General features: G+C 30.6%; 1 protein-coding gene across 3 annotated transcripts; it reads right to left on the bottom strand.

The window, feature by feature from the left end:
* Positions 1-2,963: 2,963 nt before the first annotated feature.
* LOC111393367 (UPF0481 protein At3g47200-like) lies at positions 2,964-4,831 on the bottom strand. 3 transcript variants are annotated; one of them, XM_023018875.1, is made up of 3 exons: positions 4,626-4,831; positions 3,245-4,499; positions 2,964-3,157 (listed from the first exon to the last, which is right to left on the bottom strand). In XM_023018875.1, the coding sequence occupies exons 2-3, from the start codon at positions 4,491-4,493 to the stop codon at positions 3,132-3,134; spliced, it is 1,275 nt and encodes a 424-aa protein (XP_022874643.1). In that variant the 5' UTR covers positions 4,494-4,499; positions 4,626-4,831; the 3' UTR covers positions 2,964-3,131. The 3 variants fall into 3 exon arrangements, with proteins under 3 accessions (XP_022874643.1, XP_022874641.1, XP_022874642.1); XM_023018873.1 differs by having other exon boundaries at positions 2,964-4,499; XM_023018874.1 differs by having other exon boundaries at positions 2,964-4,534.
* Between the last annotated feature and the right edge of the window lie 14,530 nt (positions 4,832-19,361).

Here is a 19,361-nt window from a genome sequence, read left to right on the forward strand (position 1 = left end):
TTATACAGAGGACAACTTAGCAGATATGTTAACAAAGAAAATCAGTACTAACAAGTTCATATGGTGTTGATCCTTCATCGGCATAGTGGAAACTTAAATAGCATGAAAGCGACAAGTGTAGGAATGACAAAAAGATTACAACAAAAGTGACTTTAAGTGTGAGAAATGTTAGGTAAAACCATTTTATTTGACCACAACCAACCACAATATCGACATGGAATTTAATGCTAAGGAAAATTATTTCAAAGCCACTATTCTCATTTTACTACTTGATGCAAGCAAATTTGGTAAAAGTATAGAAGAAGGCAGCAATTTTCTTATTGTTCACACTAAAAATTTCTACACTTCAATTAATGTATTGAAAGAGATAGTGATGGCAAAAAACTTGTCCTGCCCTAAACGGGTTGGCGGGGTGCCCCGTCTCAAGGCATGGGACGGCGTAGGGCAAGGATGCCCTGCCCAAACCCGCCCCATGACGGAAAAAATAAAAAAAATAATTAAAAATAATTTTATTTTTAGACAATTCACTCGTTAAAATCTCATTTTGAATTTGAATTTTATTCTCAAATAGTGACATAACTCGAAATTTTGAAAATGTAAATAAATAAATAAAACGGAGCAAAAAGTTGCCTCTCCCCGCACCACACACCGCCCCATCTAAGGTGGGGCGGGGCTTGGGGCAAGACGGGGCAGGAGGGGGTGAGGGCCCTCCCGCCTCGAACCCGCCCCATTGCCATCCCTAGAAAGAGATTAGCCTATAAAGAGGGGATGATTGCTATACAAAAATGTATCCCATCTTCGAGTAAAACTTCATTCTCAGACAATTTGTAGTCTTTGAGTGATACGGTTAGTAGAGAGAAAAATAATAAGTAGAGAGATACATAAAATTATAGAGAGAAATATATTTCTCCTTTGTGTTTCCTACTTATGTTTTTCCTATTACAAGAGAGATTAATTGTTGTTATCTCCTTGTATTTAGAGAAAAGGTTATTGCAATTTTTTTTACTATAATGAAATCCTTCTATACTTGTCTGCAAATATAGCCTAAATTGGGTAAATCACATAATTATTTTGTATCCATTCTTAACTGCATTTCTCTCAATTTCATTTTAGTTGCAAGCAACTCTTGATCCACATTTTTCCTAACATATACAATATTTCAAACAAGGCAACCTATGATTTACTATTGAACTCGTACGTGTTGTGGTTTTCGGACTAAATTTGATAGCTTAGTTTTGAACGTTTATTTTTGTGACTAGAACCTATCTTATACATTCCCATCATTTATCTTTGTAAAAAATAAGTATTAAATATAAGTGTTTTTGACAATTCATTTATCTTTGTAAAACTTGTAGAGTGGAATGCAAATGTATGAAAATAACAAAGACGGGTAATATGGAACCATAGTTTAACGTAACCTAATTGAATATATAACTTCAAGGTAAACAACATTTTTGGTACATACAATGTCACAACATATATTACAATTGATCTAAAACAATCAAGTCAAAGTTGTTTTTTTTTTTTTTTTTTAATTTTCTCCTTTTCTTTTTTATCTTTTGTTTATCCTTTCAGTACTGAGAAAATATAGTATGTTCATTAAAATCTACTAATAATGTATTATTCTATCACCGTGTTGCACTTTCTTGCTCCTGGTCATAAACAGTCCAGTCAACGAATTACATCAGTATTCTGCCCCATTTGATGTGCAATCTTATATAATAATGATCCCAACAGTTTCTTTATCTGATGTTATTAGCAACCAGTACTCATTTGAAATTAGTAGTTTCAGTTCATATTTATATAATAGGGTGCAATTAAATTCATAGGTTGTAAAAGATAAAGAGTTATCTAATATCGTGTTCCAGAAGCCATTCCGTTCATTCTTGTATGAATTTCATATATTTAGTTTTGCTATTTTTTATTTCTTTTTTCTCCTCAGCACTCCTCAGCCTACTTCTCAAGTTGGTGGGCTGGACACTATTAATGTAATATAGCTTTGGTATTTTTTTCATCCATTATTTGATATACATATTGTTGATCCCCCTTCTTTTATACTAGCCATGTGAATAACAGATGTCGGGCCCACTGATGTTCACGAAAACAAAATCATGAATGTTTTGACGCGAAATACAGTCGGAAGCTCACAACGGTAACAAAAGTGGGAGATGATCCATGACACGAGATGAATACGTTCATGCGCCGATAACGTGATCAAGTATGATCACAACTATTATGATCAACTGCACACAACTCCACTGAAAAATATAAACGATTACCAAAACTCAAGCATGTAAAGCAAGAGACTTGTAATTTTGTGTGTATAAAGTTTGCATGTATTTTTTTCATCTCTCAAAGTATTAAAAAAACTGCTATTTATAGAGTTGAGGCCGACGTAGTTACTGTTGGATTAGAACCATATGGCCTCATCCCATTAACCAGGGCCTCACATCACTCTCTGTCATACATTAATAAATGGTCAGTCACCCTACATTGTATACTGACACTTTTGACATTCATTAATTTAAATGTTACATCAATCATTCCTACAAAATACTCTGCAGATCTGCTTTAAAGGCAGCAAATGCTTCGGCTTGGAGAGAGGGCTTCGGATGGGCTAAGGTTCGGCTAGGAAAAAAAGAATGGGTGCTTCAACCAAAAAGCATCTTTGTTCCCTTTCTTTATTTTGACCTTGTTGATTGCCAAATATCTACATGTAATGCCTCCACATGGAGCTTCAGATACGATGCGTAACACATACGTTCCATTTTTGCGTCAAAATTTCATTGCTATGTATAAATCGTTCACTACATTTATGTACAAATATTCATGCAAGACAAATGAAGGGCAGTAGAAATTCGTAGTTCATCAATTTATTGCCTTTTTAACCATATAGAAGAAAACTCTATTACATCAGATCCAGAATAAATCTGCTGCTCAGACTAAGATTGAGCACTAGGAAGGCAAAAGTTTAACCTTTATTTTGTGACATCCATTCTACAAGCTGTCATCTGAACTGACGCACTAATAATGCAATTCTTCATAAAACAAATTGGAAATTGAAATTTTAATGCCTGCAATTTATAGTAATTTGAGTTACAATACCTTGTCGCTCAAGCTTCCACTTAGAATTAGCTGTCCTTTTTGAGATCATGACCTGAGACAATCAAAGGTACTTCGAAACTGCTAAATGGAGGATAAGCCTTTATAGATAAAAGTAGCGAAAAATTCGGGAATAACTTACTGTAGGAGAGAACTGCAAAAGTTGTCTGCGTGATACTGAGTAGAAGCATGGAAATGGCAGCAAGCACAGAAAAGAGTGCCCATGGACTGTTAAAGTAGCTGCGTCTTAACTTCACCATCCATTCATTTCTTTTGCGGCCACAATGATTATTCACAGCGTGGAAAATTTTGGAATATGAGAACTTTTCAGAAATGAAGGTGTTTTCCCCAAGCTGATTAATGACTCGATAAACCATATCGTCACTTCCTAAGATATTGCTGATAATTCCATTACGCCTTAACAATTTTGCATCCTTAGGGGAATGGATGAGACAATTCATGAAGAACACATAATCTGTCACATATTTTTTATTACTTCCTGTGAAGTAGTGTTCATATGCAATGAAATTTCTAAACAATGATTCTGTCACATCAGAAATTTCCCATGCTGGAATGCTCAGAGCTTTATTCTTGAATTTAATATGAAATAAACTGTTCTCTTCTGACTTTCTGAACGTAATTCCTGCCTCTTGGAGCCCTATTGCTGAATCTATTTTCTCTGTATTATATTCAGAATCAATATAATATTTTATCTCTGCAAATGATGAACAATGGATATTATGTACTATGCCAAGGAGATGGGGAGCCTCTGGGATTTCATGAATATCTATCTTTGGAAAAAACGATCTTCCAATTTGTAGCAAAGGCCATATTATATAATTGATGTCTTGATTATCCATCTTAGTCATGTTGAATAAAAGATCGATGATAAAAAATGGAAGTTGATTCTCAATTACCATGAGATCATGTAGCAAAAATCCTTGTATATGTCTGTATCGAAAAATAGGGTCATCCTTATCTCGAAAATCTTTTTCTTGAAATTTACGAAGGAATTCAATGACAAAACAACCATCAAGTAGCAACATTTCGACAAACTTGTCTCGGTTGAATTGGATAGCTTCTCCAAAGCATTTTCGTGCTCGATCTTCTATCTCCCTCATCGCAATAACATATCTTTCTGCGCTCGACTCGTTTCTCCTCTGAAGCAACTGTTTTAGGTACCTGACTTTGTGCTGCTCCATGTTTTGCAGCTGAACTTTACCGTGGTGAAAAGGACCAATAGCTATTATTTCTGGATCGTAAGCCTTGGGATTTGTGCTGCGTAATTGAACACTGACTCGCAAAATAGTGGGCTCTGAGGGTGCAGAAGACAAATCACGAAGCATATTATCGATGTGAATAGTAACACTATCAGCATTTGGCTCAGACATATTTATCTGTCTCAAATAAATTTATAATGCTGGTTAGAAATCTGAAAACACAACGTTGATTTGCAATCATTAATCCAATATGTATACAACTTATTGCATAAAACTTGTTCTATAGTAATATGATAAACTCACTCATTTAAAAACAAGCCAAAATTCTGGACAGTGGTTCGTTCGTCTTCGTCGTGTTAAATCACGTCTACAAACACCGTAAGTACTGTGGCGGGTTTGCACGACGATTCAATCTGTAAGATATTATAGTATCCTTTTCTAAGGAAATGAATGCAATTTTCAACTTTGGCTAGTAAGGCTCATTGTTGGTTTTCCACAAGACAAAATGCTTGCAGAACCAAGAAAGCTACACACAAGAATATTTGTTAAGAGAGTATTTATAGGCTAAGATGTGATGTAATTTCCTTGTTTCTTCGTTCACATAAGTCAAAATTCTGTCCATAAAAGATATATTATTTGAATATAATTTATGCTTGCTATTTTTCCAATAATATATAGGTCTAGTCTACTAGTCAACATAATTAAATTGGAAGAGTTTGTTAAACATTTCTATTTAAACGTCAACAGTAGACTGACACCTGTTCAAAGCATATTTTCTTTTTTTCCTCACCAAACACAGATATGTACAATTTAAGCTTTCCTAATCACTCATAAATTTTACTTCTCTTTTTTTTATTTTATTTTTTATTTTTTGTGTGTGTTTAGAGAATATTAACCTCCCTTTGGTAAAATTTATAAACTTTCAAATTTCATTTTCAATTACTGATTTCAGTGGACCAACAGGAAAAATTCAATTATTAACTACTCATTTTTATTTATTTACCAATAGATGCGTTGATTGGGTGCAACTCTTCAAATATAAAAGGAGCATAATAAAAAAGTCATGACATTTTATCTAGGTCCAATCTAGACCATCAATCATGAAATGATATGATGTGACCTATTGTTTAAATTAATTTGTGCCAAAATATACAGCCATTAATTCAAAGAGATACATGAAAATCTTTACATGGAATCATCCTAATTCCATTTTATTCAATCCAAATCAATTGATTTCTAGTTCATTCTTTCTCCAAATTCTGTCAAAATGATTTTCAAATTATTTCTGAGTTTCATGTTCGATATTTAATATTCGAGATTTTTAGAAGAGTGCAATCAAGCATTGGTTCGGCCAACAAAAGTAATATGTGCTATGTTAATTTTAGAAGAAATATTGTATCTTGAGACAAAAGTCCATTTAACCCTATTAGCATCAATGCAGGGGATGAAATCCGTCTTAACGGGATTTTCTAAATGTGAGTAAGTCATCATGTTTTCTATGCACGTATCTTAGTTTCAGTAAGTTGAAACTCGATTTGATATACTGACTAGTAAGTCCCAATTTTAATCGTACTTGCATGCACATATTTTTGGTTAAAAGGAATATAATTCATACACAAATATTTCCAATAATCTTAAGACGGAGTCTTTTCTTGCTTATTTATATTATGTTTATGCATTGTTTATTACATATTGAAAGTTACTAGTTTAACCTTAAAATCACCTAGAGGGGAGTGAATAGGTGAATAAAGCGGAATTAAAATTATCAATTAAAAGCAACAAGTCACTTTTTAATTATTCTAAATGTTTGCTCAATTTTATCATGAGTTGAATTACCACAATAGTAAATGAAGTAGTAAATAACACAAGACTTGTTGTCCTTCATGGGACTAAATACTTTGGGACTAAGCAAGTGACTTACACTATAGACAATAAGAAATTATAGTATGATCCAGCCTCTAATATTCATTGGACTCGCTGATCTAATTCTTGTAATCTCCAAAACCAACAGGAACGTGTTTCACTCAACCTACTTTTGATTTTCTGGAATCATCTATCTCTGTGGATCACCAAAAAACTCCTTGCTCTTGTACTCAACCTGTTCTTCTGGTCCAACCTCAATTTTCAGCAACCTCTGAAAGTTATTGAGAAAGTACTTTCTTGATTATATTTAGGAAGTGTGTGTTTTGGATTATATGATTTTGATATTTTCTCACACTTGTGGTTATTTGGTCTCAGGATGTGGAATTGTTATTTGATCTCCAAATGATGCTATGAATGTAGCATATAACAATCAATCATACTTTTTCACAAAGTGAGACTTGTGTATTTATAGTCCAGAGGTATTGGGGTAGTACACAATGGATAGAGCTGGAAAATCGCAAACTATGGTTTCTTAGAAAACAGTGTCACTCATGCATCAGGCGAGCGATGAACACGGGGTTTTCTTGCCCAAGTGTATCTTGTCTTTACCACGAATCATTTTCCTTCCTTAACAATAATTGTTATTTCAAGCAACACTGGGGAACATTGATTTTGTTTTAGATGCTCGAGCTTCAACTTGGCAATAGGCTAGCATAATTCCAATGACTCTTTCGGCATGTCCATACTCAAACCCAAAGACTCCTAGTTCATTTGTACAATATTCCAACAAACTCCTTGACTTTTACAACTCTTTTACAATAATCTCTGTCTAAAGAATAGTCAATATAATTGAAACTTAACACATAGTATGCCGTAGAAATCAAATTTACCATCTAAAAATTTGGGCAATTTGATCGCTTGCATTCTGATTCCTGTACAGTTTATTTTCAGTTGTTAAATGGAAATTTGATGGTGTATCTTCACATTATATACCTTTTTGTTCTCCCATGCATATGATTATGTGTTGCATTAAAAAATTTTCACATGTTCGCGAAATATAATAACTATTTATTATGGGTAATTAGTACAAGACGTTGTTACATTTCATTTTAAATATTTTCACCCCTATTTTTACATTTCATTGAGAAAAATGTTATTTTCGTCCAATTTCTCAATAAAAATGTAAAATGGCAAATATATCATCCTATTTAAATAAAACAAAAAAAGAAAAGAAAAATCAAAGAAAAAAAATTTAATTACACTCCCAAACATTTTTAAAAACTGCAAATGAGAACAAATAGATTGTTAAAAGGGTAATTAGCACAAACTATCCATACCTTTCAATATTATTATACAAAACGTCCTTACTTTTCATTTTTGGCACTTTCGCCCTTATTTTCACATTTCATTGTGAAAATCATTATTTTAATCTATTTTCTTAATTAAAAACTATAAAATGACAAATAAAATCTCCTATATTTAAATAAAACAACAACAAAGAAAAGAAAATTAAAGAAAAATTGCAACTATACTCCCAATTTTTTTTTTAAAAAAAGTACAAATAAATAATTAAAACAAAAGTGGTTTTTTTTTAAATTTTTTGTTCTTAATTACTTATTTGAATTTATTTGTACTTTCATGAAAAAATTGGGAATATAGTTGCAATTTGATCTTTATCTTTATTTTTATTTTTGTTTTATTTAAATAGGAGGACATATTCATGATCTTAAAATGTTTAATTGAAAAAAATGGATGAAAATGATGATTCCATAATGAAATATAAAAATAAGGGTGAAAGTGCTAAAAAATGAAAATTGAGCCTTTTTGCATAATAATATTGAAAGGAAAGCACGTTTTGTGCTAATTACCCTTTTAATAATTTATTTAAACTCATTTGCATCTTTAAAAGTTTTGAGATTTGTTCTTTAATTTTTCTTTTCATTTTTTTATTTAAATAGGGGTATAATTGTTATTTCATATTTTTTTGTTTAGAAATTGGATGGAAATGACCTTTCTCGCAATGAAATGTGAAAATAGGGGTAAATATGCTAAATATTGGAGGGTATGGACATTTTGCACGATAACATTGAAAGGCAAAGAAATTTTGGGCTAATTACCTATTTATTATCCCTAGTTGATTCAAGATGCTTATGGTTGAAGGAACAATGAGCATATTGCATTTGGAAAAAAATTGCATAAAACCATTTTCAATCTTCGGGTTTCTGAAAATTAATTAAAAATGCATGTAAGTGTCTATTGGTTTGAAAGGGGATGAGTCTTCACAATACAGTTAAATTCATGTCTATTCATTTGTGGTTAATTTTTTTAATGAAAAGAAAAGGCATATGAACTTGCCCAAAAGTATTGTGTAGTCTGTTATATTTTTCCATTTGTTGTATATTATGCATTTTTTTCAGAAGAATCATGATGGAAAAGAAAGTCAAGGGAAATTGCATAAACTTTGCAATAATTCGGCAGTGGCAATTTCCATAAAACAGTAAAAACATTTGTTTATTAAATAGGTAGTGTACAGAACTAGAAAGAAATCACTTCTCATCAGATAATTATAAAATTCTTTTCTTCTTGCTGTGATTCGTAAATTTTTGAAATAAGCCTTCAATGTTTAATTTTGCAAGGTTATGTGATTCAAATATATCTTTTTTATGAATATATTGTAATCTCAGAATAGTTTTTGGCACTTTAAAATGCTAGAAAATAAGGAATACCTTCATGGAAACTACTTCGTGAGGTAAATGAAACTAGATGGCACTAGCCACTAGGAACTCATTGGTAAAACGTCACTATATTGATGTAATATTTGCTTCAGTATTGGAAAATTAGATTAAAAGCAAATGCAGAGGGCGTAGAAATGGAGTGCAGTAATTAATTCTACAAATAGGAATCGGGGTGTCAATGCTGAATTTATACGCTCATTAAGCTCAAGAAATCTATGGTTTGTTGCCATTAGGTAACTGATTTTATGTGTCTACTCATTCTGACAAGTTCAACAACTCTTCAATTCAGAAATGAGTTATGTTGATCGTCAATATTATTGATATTTTAATTAAAATTAACTTGAGCTTTTTGGGCCAAATTAATGCAGCAAGATGTTTTAGTTAAATTTAGACCAATATCTTGTTATTACTATGTGCAATGTTTATATATCTCACTCGCCTGTTTGAAAATTCCAGTCATGTTTTGATTGTCATTGTAGCGATGGATTGTGGTGTCTATTTTGAAGATGGACAAATTTTCTTGAAGCTATAGAAATGTTCAAAAGAAATAAAAGAACCGCTGAAAATGAGAAAAAAGTTGCTTCTCATTTCCAAATTGGCAGACTTATATATGAAAGTTTTTAGACTATTAGACTTTCATGAGATATTGGCATTTTTATTCATTTTATATGTAGATTATAAGTGGAATTAATTGTTTATCCTATAGATAAATATAATTAACGATAAGATTGAACTTTATATAGTTAGGTGAACATTATATTGCTAAGCTGAGTCTTACCTGTAGGGTGTGATTGTTTTAGGCATAATTGAATGCACCCCAAAATTTGTGGGGGACGACGTTGCTTTCTTCAAATTAGAATTTGAATATTTGAAGAAATTTTGATATGAACAACTGCACTACAGTGAATAGGTTATTAAACTTAAACGCGTAAAATGTTGAAAATTGGATATCCAATGCAAGAATTCAAAAATTACTAATAAATATGTGTCACTATTGAGAGTGTAGTTGTTTAGTGAAAATTTTCTATGCAATTTGAGAATTGAAAGAAATTAGAGCTTTCAATAAAATTATAAGGAAGCATGATGACTTCGAAATTTTTAGAAGGATTTTTTAATTCGTGACAATTTGTGCTTGTTATATGACTTATTCGAAATTGGTGACAATTTCTACATATTATATCAAAGAATGACCTGTATAATGGCTAGTCTCGATATATTCATATCTTAAACATAATACTATTTGACAATTGCTCTCAAATGGAACAATATTGGTTTTTTTAGAATAATAAATTATCAAATCCTTTTACAAATGGGTTATTCAAGAAAGCAAATAGACTGTGCATCAAGGAAAATGAATGCAAAGCCTAAACTAATGGGCCAGCTTAATGAAAATCTGACTTGGCGACTAAAGATCCCACACATTAGGTTCAATAAAAAAAACCTAGTTATGATTAACTCGATGAAAAGCATTTTAGAGTTTTACTCATCCTCATTTCTATGATGCAAATAAGTTATGTCTACCAAAGATTGTTTTGGATAAACTATACTTTAAAGATTATTATATCTTGTAAATGGTACAAGTGGACTATTATAATATACTTTTTATAGAATACTATCTATGTGAGTGCAAAGTTGGCCGATATTATGAGGATTTTACTTAGACAAATTCTCTAGTGCACTTGCAAAATCCAAGAAGGTTAAACAACTAAATATCTTTTGTTTCTCGACGTTGAAGTAAGACCAAGCTCATGAGCTTATTATCCTAGGTCGGAACAAGTATGAACACAATAGAGAAGCAAAGTTTGATATGAGAGATAATATGCTCGATCAATTATCTAGACTTACAATAACGATCGATGGTTCAAAATATTGTGTTCACTGTTAGTCAAGTGAGTTCGATATATTCTTATTAAGGAAGGTTCAAAGCAAAAGCGATAAATCCTGATGTATTATGTTTTAGTAGTACTCTTCCTTGTCTTCCTTGTTTTAAGTCAACTTCTTTCATTCATGTAAAAATTATTGAAATTTACATGGTAGATGATGATTTTAATATGTGTGAATGGGAAAAATCTTCAATAATTACATCTATTTAGTGCAACTTATCAAGTGCAAAAGGTACATAATAAAGAGTCTCGATCTTTTGATAAGGAGCAAGTTAGACTATCAATCAAGAAATGGTTCAATTTAATGATTTACATTAATTTGTGCAAAAAGATGCGACTATTAGAACATCCACATGAAAATCTATAAATTGGACCATTTCTAATTCCATTTTCTTCATTACAATTCAATTCCAAATAATTGATTTCTAATTCATTCTCTCTCCAAATTCTGTCAAAATAATTTTTAAATGATTTTTGACTTTCCTATTCAATATCTTTCATTTTGAAAGAGTAAAGTCAGGTGCTAGTTCATCCGACAAAATTAATATTGTGCTATATTTATTTTGGAAGAAGTGTTATATATTAGAAGAGAGACGTCCATTTAATCATGTTAGCATTGGTGCATAAAGTGATCTATCTTAAAGAGATTAGCATCCATACACCTCACTTCATTTATCTCCTTCGAAATTCTACATTTTTTTTAAATGTCAACAAGTCATCATTTTGCATGTATTTATACACATATCTTGGTTTTGGTAAGTTGAAACTCTACTTGATATATTACATTAGTAAATTATGATTTTTATCATAATTGCATGAACGTACTTTTGGTTAAAAGGAATATAATTCATGTACTAATATTTCCAACCATGTTTTCATGTATATCTAAATTAAACTATTTATAAATTCTTCCCAATTGGAGGCTAGTTATTTAGAATACTTTGCGCATTAAGTTTCAAAAATATATCTTTAAAAATGTGTCAGTTCTATTTTAGTTTAGATTGTTGTAGTTCTAATTGTGAAGTCGTAGACCTAGTACTATAGATAAAGAACAACCTAAAAGGGGGAGATGAATGAGTTTGTTATCAACTTTTCGTGCTTTATAGATAAAAATTATTGCTAGAGACAAAATCTGTTAGTAATTATCTGTCCAAGTTAATTTACTCTTTTGTCATGATAGACCTCTAAGAGTTATCATATTCGAGAACTATCTTGCAACAATAAACACACAATCAACGTTTGATATAATATAGTAAACCCTTAAGGAAAACATCAACAAGTCCATGCCAAGAGTAAACAATTCTATATAAAAAACAATACGATCGTCTTGAAATTTTAAATTATAATATGCTACCGACTACGTTGATCAACTAATATGAAACCAAAGAAACAAATGAGATTGAAAAGGACAATTAATAACTTGTTTATTTTAGTTTTCAAACCACTATCTGAGTGCAATCAAACACATCAATCTTGATCTTATGCCTCTATGAAAGTACATGGACTTCTACAAATTGGACTAAGAACTCCATTCTTATTTTCAAACAAAAATATTGTATTCTCATTTTGATTACACTTCACACATAATTATTTCAAGTATTCAAAAACAAGATTTACGAAGAACAGTAAGCCTTGAACGATAGTTTCAATGTTAGAAGTTCCGGACATCTTTCTCTTTGTAGAAAACGTGAAAGATGCTCTCTTTACTTGTTCAAAGCATGAAAGAGAAGGATGCTCTCTCTAGTTATTCAAAGGATGAAGGATTAAAGACTAAGAAAAATTACTCGAATTCTTGCAACAAAAATAATCGATTTTGGTAAGTAGATATTTCTTTGATATTTATTTGAACTATGTTTTGTTTCTCTTTTAATCAAAATATATCAAAATTAGCATTCCTCAAATAAATCAGAGAAAGAAAAACGAGTTTCACAAATTCTGGATTCTGTTGACATGTTATTTATTTATTTTATTTATTTTTTGACGGATTTTGACGGATGAGTGAATGTCCCAATCAAACAAATTTATTTTCACACTTATATTTCAACACATTTTTAGGAAATCTTAAAGGATCTTGAAAAATTTGAAGAGTTAATTAATGAATTGAAGACTTCCAGCAAATATCACTCTGGAAAACATGGAAGCTCATGTTTTCAATGGATACCAAATTATCAAAAATATATTTGAATTATTTGAGTCAATAAGGAAAGTGTTGTGTGGTAATCACACGTGTATGATGATAATTAAACAAGTACAAATTAAATTTAAGAGCCCAAATTAGTGTTCCCATGAGCACTATGTATTTAATGATTTATCTAATATTTTTAACTCCTATTTGAATTAAATGTTCATGGAAAGTTTTTTATTTGAACAATTATTAACTAAGAAAAGTAAAAGCAATTAAACGATCAAATATGATGATTGAAGCATTATGATTGATAATGTTACCATAGTTATCACCTTCAATCTTACCTCACAAGTCACAAGTTCAATTCCAAAAGTTGGACTAGATTAAAGTCACAAATTAAATTTATTCACGAGCTCAAATCAATTATATCTATAGTCAACTCATTATATCTTCATTGAGTCCAAATAAACATCAACTAAAAACATTAAATCGCCTAAGAATTCAATTAAAGACCATAAAAATAATAAGAGTGTATAAATTAAAGTTCACAAGTAATTCAAACATTAGAAATGAATTAAATTCAATACATAAAATAATTAACTTTGCAAGTTCTAAAAATTGAAATTAAAGGTTCAGATATGGAATGCACACATATATATAATTCAAAGAATCTATCTTTTTAGTGCTAAGTTTCTGAAACTCTAGCTTTCTCTATTCTAACTTTTTGTATGTTTTTTATTGTCCTCTATAATATCGTCTTTAATCTGACCCAAAATAGGTCTATATATAGTGCTCCATCGGCTTTGAACGTCATGTCCTCAAAAAGATCAAAATACCTCAAATGTAAAAAATGAAAAAAATTATCGATATTAAAAAAAAAAATACGAGTGGAAAATAAATCCTTACCTTTTTTTTTTTTTTTTTTTTCCAAACATTGCAGATTTTTATCACTTAACGAAGTCTTTAATGTCATATTTCAGATTTATCATTTTGACAGACTAGGGCAGCAACTGGATCACCAACCGAGGGTGTAACCTTTGAAACATAGATTTCGTTAGTCTTAGGACTTTAATAATTTCAGCAAAACTATTAATGATTGAAATAATTCCATTTCTGATAGTTATAACACTCGTCATCAAGAAACACAAGATAAATTAAATTGCTCCTTTATGGTCCACATCTGATTTTTCAAGAATCAATCTATTATTATTTTTTTTAATTTAAAACCATTTTCCATAGTTACTTGACCACCATTTATTTCAGAAAATTTTTAAAAAAAATTAGGGAGACATGAAAAGTTCATCGAGAATCAAGAATCCACTCAATTCTGATTGAAAAATGACTTATAGACTTACCTTCTTCATAAACTATAGTAGCTCCACCTTCAATCTTTTGAGTATTTTTCAATTCATCAATTCTTTAATAGCAGTATTTTATAAAGGGTCCCATTTTACCACAAAAATAACACCTTTTACCATTAACCTTATTTTATTTTTCTGTTTATTGAAAATTTGTTATTGAGAAAATTTTAAACTCTAATTTGATTCTTTATTGAAAAAAAAATGTTATTATTGTTTCCTTTTAAGAAAACTTTCCCCTTAGTCATCAAAATGACTCTTACCTTGTGGAATCTTTTGATTCATTTTTAAACTGTAATTCTTTGTTTCTCAAAGAAGAAAAAATAATATTGATACTAATAGATTTCCATCCAATATTTCAAAGCATTTTTCAAATAATATTCACAGTTTAAAAGGAATCACAGAATATTCACAAATGGCAGTTATATACATTAAGTATACTATCAAGAAATGTACAACTCTAATCATGTTGTTTAATGGACAATATTACTATCAAATCACAAAGGTTTATTAAAATCTAGATAAAATCCAAATCGTAGTCCCCTCCGATTCTAGGGTTTTCGTATGAAACCCTTTACAAGGGTAAATGTAAGATGGTTAAGCCCAAACTAAAGTGTTCTAATAAAGAATTAAGTAATTGGGTATAGGACATCTAAATAAAGTGTAGATCGGATTACATGTGTAGAGATGAGATTCCTTTATAACTGTATTTCATGATAGATGAAACACATGGAAACTGTATATAGGATTATGGTCCCAATTCATATACAACGAATGACTATCATGAGGCCTTTTCTTGTAGGCAATCATAAGTTTTTTACCGAGTCATTCTCAAAACAAGGTATTCTGGTAAGAAAAGATACCTCGGGAATCTCAAATCAAGGATTTTTAGAAAATCCATCTTATTTTCATTCAGTTGTCCTTTTCCGATATATGAAATAGGGGATTTCATTAATACCCATAGGTACTATATTGGATTTGAATCAGATTTCAGATCAATCTATATTGATTGATGTCATCCATCAACACAAGAATATAAGAAAAAAACATATTGAAAAGGAAGACCCTATATCCAAAATCAAGAATCGGCAATCTACAATCAACAATCAATATTAAAGATCCGTAAGACAACATTCAAATATTATAATTCAAGATTCATTATTCGAAAGAAAAATAAATGGATCAAGTTATATTCAACATTAATTATTTTTCTTGATGATTTGACATGGAGATTTTGACAATTATGTAAAGGTTACATAGTTTAAAACTCATAAATATTCAACAAGTAGTATCAGAGTCAATCTATGTTAAATCATTGAGATTAAAGGAAGAACTTTAGGGTTGAAATTCATAATTAGGTTTTATATAAAAATAAAATTTTTTTGGGTGTGAATTTCAAATCCTATATACCTAAATTTTGGATTTAAGATAATTCTTTGTCATTAAAGTTCCTGCGATGCCCAAACGCAACGCTGCAACCCCAAGATTCAAAATTTAAGATAATTCTTTGTCATTAAAGTTCCTGCGATGCCCAAACGCAACGCTGCAACCCCAAGATTATAGACAAGGCAGCACCTAGGAGCTGTGTTTAAATCACCTAGCAATTTCTACTGGGCACACATAGTGCCCAGATTGTGGGCGCTGCAGTTTCTACTGAGCTTGCACAATGTCCAGGTTGTGGGCGCTACAACACTCAAGATCGGGCGCTGCAGCGCTTGTTTATAGCAATTTTTTTTTTTAAAGTTTAAAACAAAATAAAAATAAAAGGTTAAAGATTCAACAATTAAAATTCAAATTATGGTATTAAAGTTTCTTTAAGATAACTAATTTTTCAAACTAAATTAATTGAAGCAACATGTTATCAAAATAACATCTCTTGTCTAGATTAATTTATTTGGATTATTAAGAAGGTTGTGTGTTAGGAATTCATGCGAATATTCACCGACCCAAAGGATGGTAAATGTTTGACCAAACTACATATACACATATGGTAATAAATATGTGACAATTGTAAAGTTTATTTTATGTGAACAATAAATCGGTCTAAAGATAGATTTATTGTTTAACATAGTTTATTGTCAATATTTGATTAGTACACCAAGAGTACCACTTATAAATCGATATTTTTGTCCAAAGACTAAATATCAATATTGTGTTCGATATCTTGTGATGGGGTTTACCATTATTTGAATTTATTAATTGATTAATACGGATTCTAACGTGAATATATTTCTTTGATTTTGTTCTCCATTTAGTTAACTCTTCTACTTCTACAATATCTACAAACTTCAATTCTATTCATGTGCTAAATAGAACCAACTTTTAAGAACTAGAAAGAGAACGATTAGATCGTTCTTGGATGTGTGGGCTTAGACCTTACGTTAAGGACTGAGCTAGAGTTCGCTTTCTATTTCTTCTCGCATCTTGTCAAAGAAGTTGATAAAGGCCTCTCGAGGATTGTAGTAGGCCTTTTTGGTCAAGGAAGTCTGCACAGAAAGCACTTCGTGAAAAAAGAGAAAAAGCCTGATGTATGTTTCATCTCCAAGAATTGGAGATCCTTTCCAATATAGCCCTGAAGAGCTTTTTTTTATTCCCTTTTCCCAGGATTTCTTTTCCATATCATTTTGGAATTGAAAAAACAAAGTTTTGCATCTATGCTAAATTGAATGATGAGGAATTGATGTAGGGACCAAATTACACCCAACAGGGTTGGGAAAGATGAAGGAAAGTGACATTAATAATAGGTAGAGTTAAAAATTGTTTATGAACAACTTGTTACATGTTCAATTTTTTTAAAAACAGTATTATAAAATAATAAATTTTGATTAATATAGTTGAATTAAATATCACTTACCCGGTGACGTGTAATTTTGGCATATTTACTTGCAGTCGAAAATGAGTGTCTAACCAGTCCTTCACGTTCATTAATGCTTCCAAAATATCTTTTTCAGTAGGCTCCTGACCTCAAACAAAAACTCATACCTGTACTAAAAGCAGACTCTAACGCTACAGTGATAACCGAATGTGCTAGTAAGTCTTTTGCAATCGTAGAAATCACTGGCCAATGTCGTTCTTACTTTCACCAAAATTCAATTACTTCATCTAAACTTTTTTTAATTGTTATGTAATATACATATTATTATTAAAGTACTCAATTGATTTTGCAAGCAATGCACTTGGACTTGCATTCGATATATGATTATATACGATAGACATACTACTACTAGAGAAACCTATAACATTTGCATCATATCTATACTTATTAATGCCTTTAAATAAATTTAATATTTTAGCGTCGTCTTCTTCAATGTCAGCAGAAGGATTAGGTGCAGAGGGCACTCGACTAATATTTGCATACATTCATTTACATATAATTTATATATTTCATATAACGTTTGTTTAAAGCTTCTATAAGTGATAGGAGTATTAAAAGTTAACTTTTGAAGTCTAATCATTTACATATTTAGTACCTAATAAATTATATCGGAGTCATAATAGACAATAAAGTAAATAACATAGGCAAATCTTCCCAATCTTTTTTAACTTTTAATTTCGTAGAATATATAATTTCACTAAAATCGAGGTTATTTTTGTATTTATGAAAAGTCCTTACAATTATATAAAGACATTTGAGTATCATATAACTAGTGGAATAGTATACTTCAGATAAAATATTTGCAAAGTCATAAAAACTCACCAATTTTTTTTCTAATTTTAAAAGCTAAAAGTCAATTAGATTCATTCAAAAAAGTATCATCGTCATTTCTAATATGCTATTATTATAAAATTCAGTTATTAAATGTTCAAATCCTTCACATGATTTTAATAACAAGTAAGTGGAGTTCCATATATACCCTACGTCACTAACAAATGTTTTCGTATTCATCACCCCAAATTCGACACAAAATTGCTCAAAATCTTTTTTCTTCTAGGTGAAATTGTGAATATATTAGTGCATCCCTAATTATTTGAAACCATCCTACACAATTAAATTAAAAATATAACATACACAATGAATATGAAATAAATAATCCTATAGAACCATGTACAATTTATCGACAACTAACTTATTAACACTTGTGTTGTCAACATAAAAGAACATATTTTACTCTGGCAATGATATTCTCTTATAATGTTCATAATAGCGTTATCTATATTTTTAGCATTGTGAGGGATTCAATAATTTTAAAAGCAATAATTTTTATACTTACACTAAAGTGGGTCTATGTAGTGTGCAGTTGCAACTATATAATCTCTTTTATTAATCTCTTCTCACATATCCGAAGCTAAAGATATAAAGCGTCATATTTTTACAAATCAATGATCAATTTTTTTGTGAAGGAAATATTATATTGTATCGAAACAAAGAGTATTTCTACTTACCACAACGTACCTCGATTGAAAATATTCTTTCACATAGGAAACAAAGAGTTGATAGTTAGCTATTGCTAGAAGCAACTCAGCACCAGCAACGAACTTTACCATTCCCGTTTGAGCTTTTGCCTCCAAATACATCTACTTGAAAAGTGTCGAAGAAATAGAATTGGTGATTGGACTACCAAATTGTAATTGCATTTGACCGACAGCAAGAAGCCTATGTTTGGCCATATATGCTTTGTAGTAACGGTTCAGGTGGGTGGTACCAATGTCCTTCTGCCATACCAATTGTTATTGACAGTATTTCCATACTACTTTAGACTATGTAACTCCATCAACCTCATGATCAATTAGAATCAATTTAAAGTAATCCCAACATTTTTCATTTTTTTCCCTATCGCTTCCCTATTGTATTGGGAATATCTGTTCCTCCTCATGTTTTACTTCAGGAACATCAATCTCATTCAAATCAATTAGATTACTGCTTTATGAGCTTCCAAATCTAGAATATTTTGGAAATTGGTACTTTGTTGAGATTGATAAATTCATTATGAAAAATTGACTTTACGACATCATAGATGATTCGCCTTCGACACCATCGAACAAGTCCTCAACAAGTGAGTGTGGATCCATTTATGAATTGTAAACTTGTAATGAAATGTATAAGCTTACAGTGTATAGTAAGTAATTAAGTAAGT

The sequence above is a fragment of the Olea europaea genome, chromosome 4, assembly GCF_002742605.1.
Source record: "Olea europaea var. sylvestris chromosome 4, O_europaea_v1, whole genome shotgun sequence".
In the NCBI taxonomy this organism is placed as follows: domain Eukaryota; kingdom Viridiplantae; phylum Streptophyta; class Magnoliopsida; order Lamiales; family Oleaceae; genus Olea; species Olea europaea.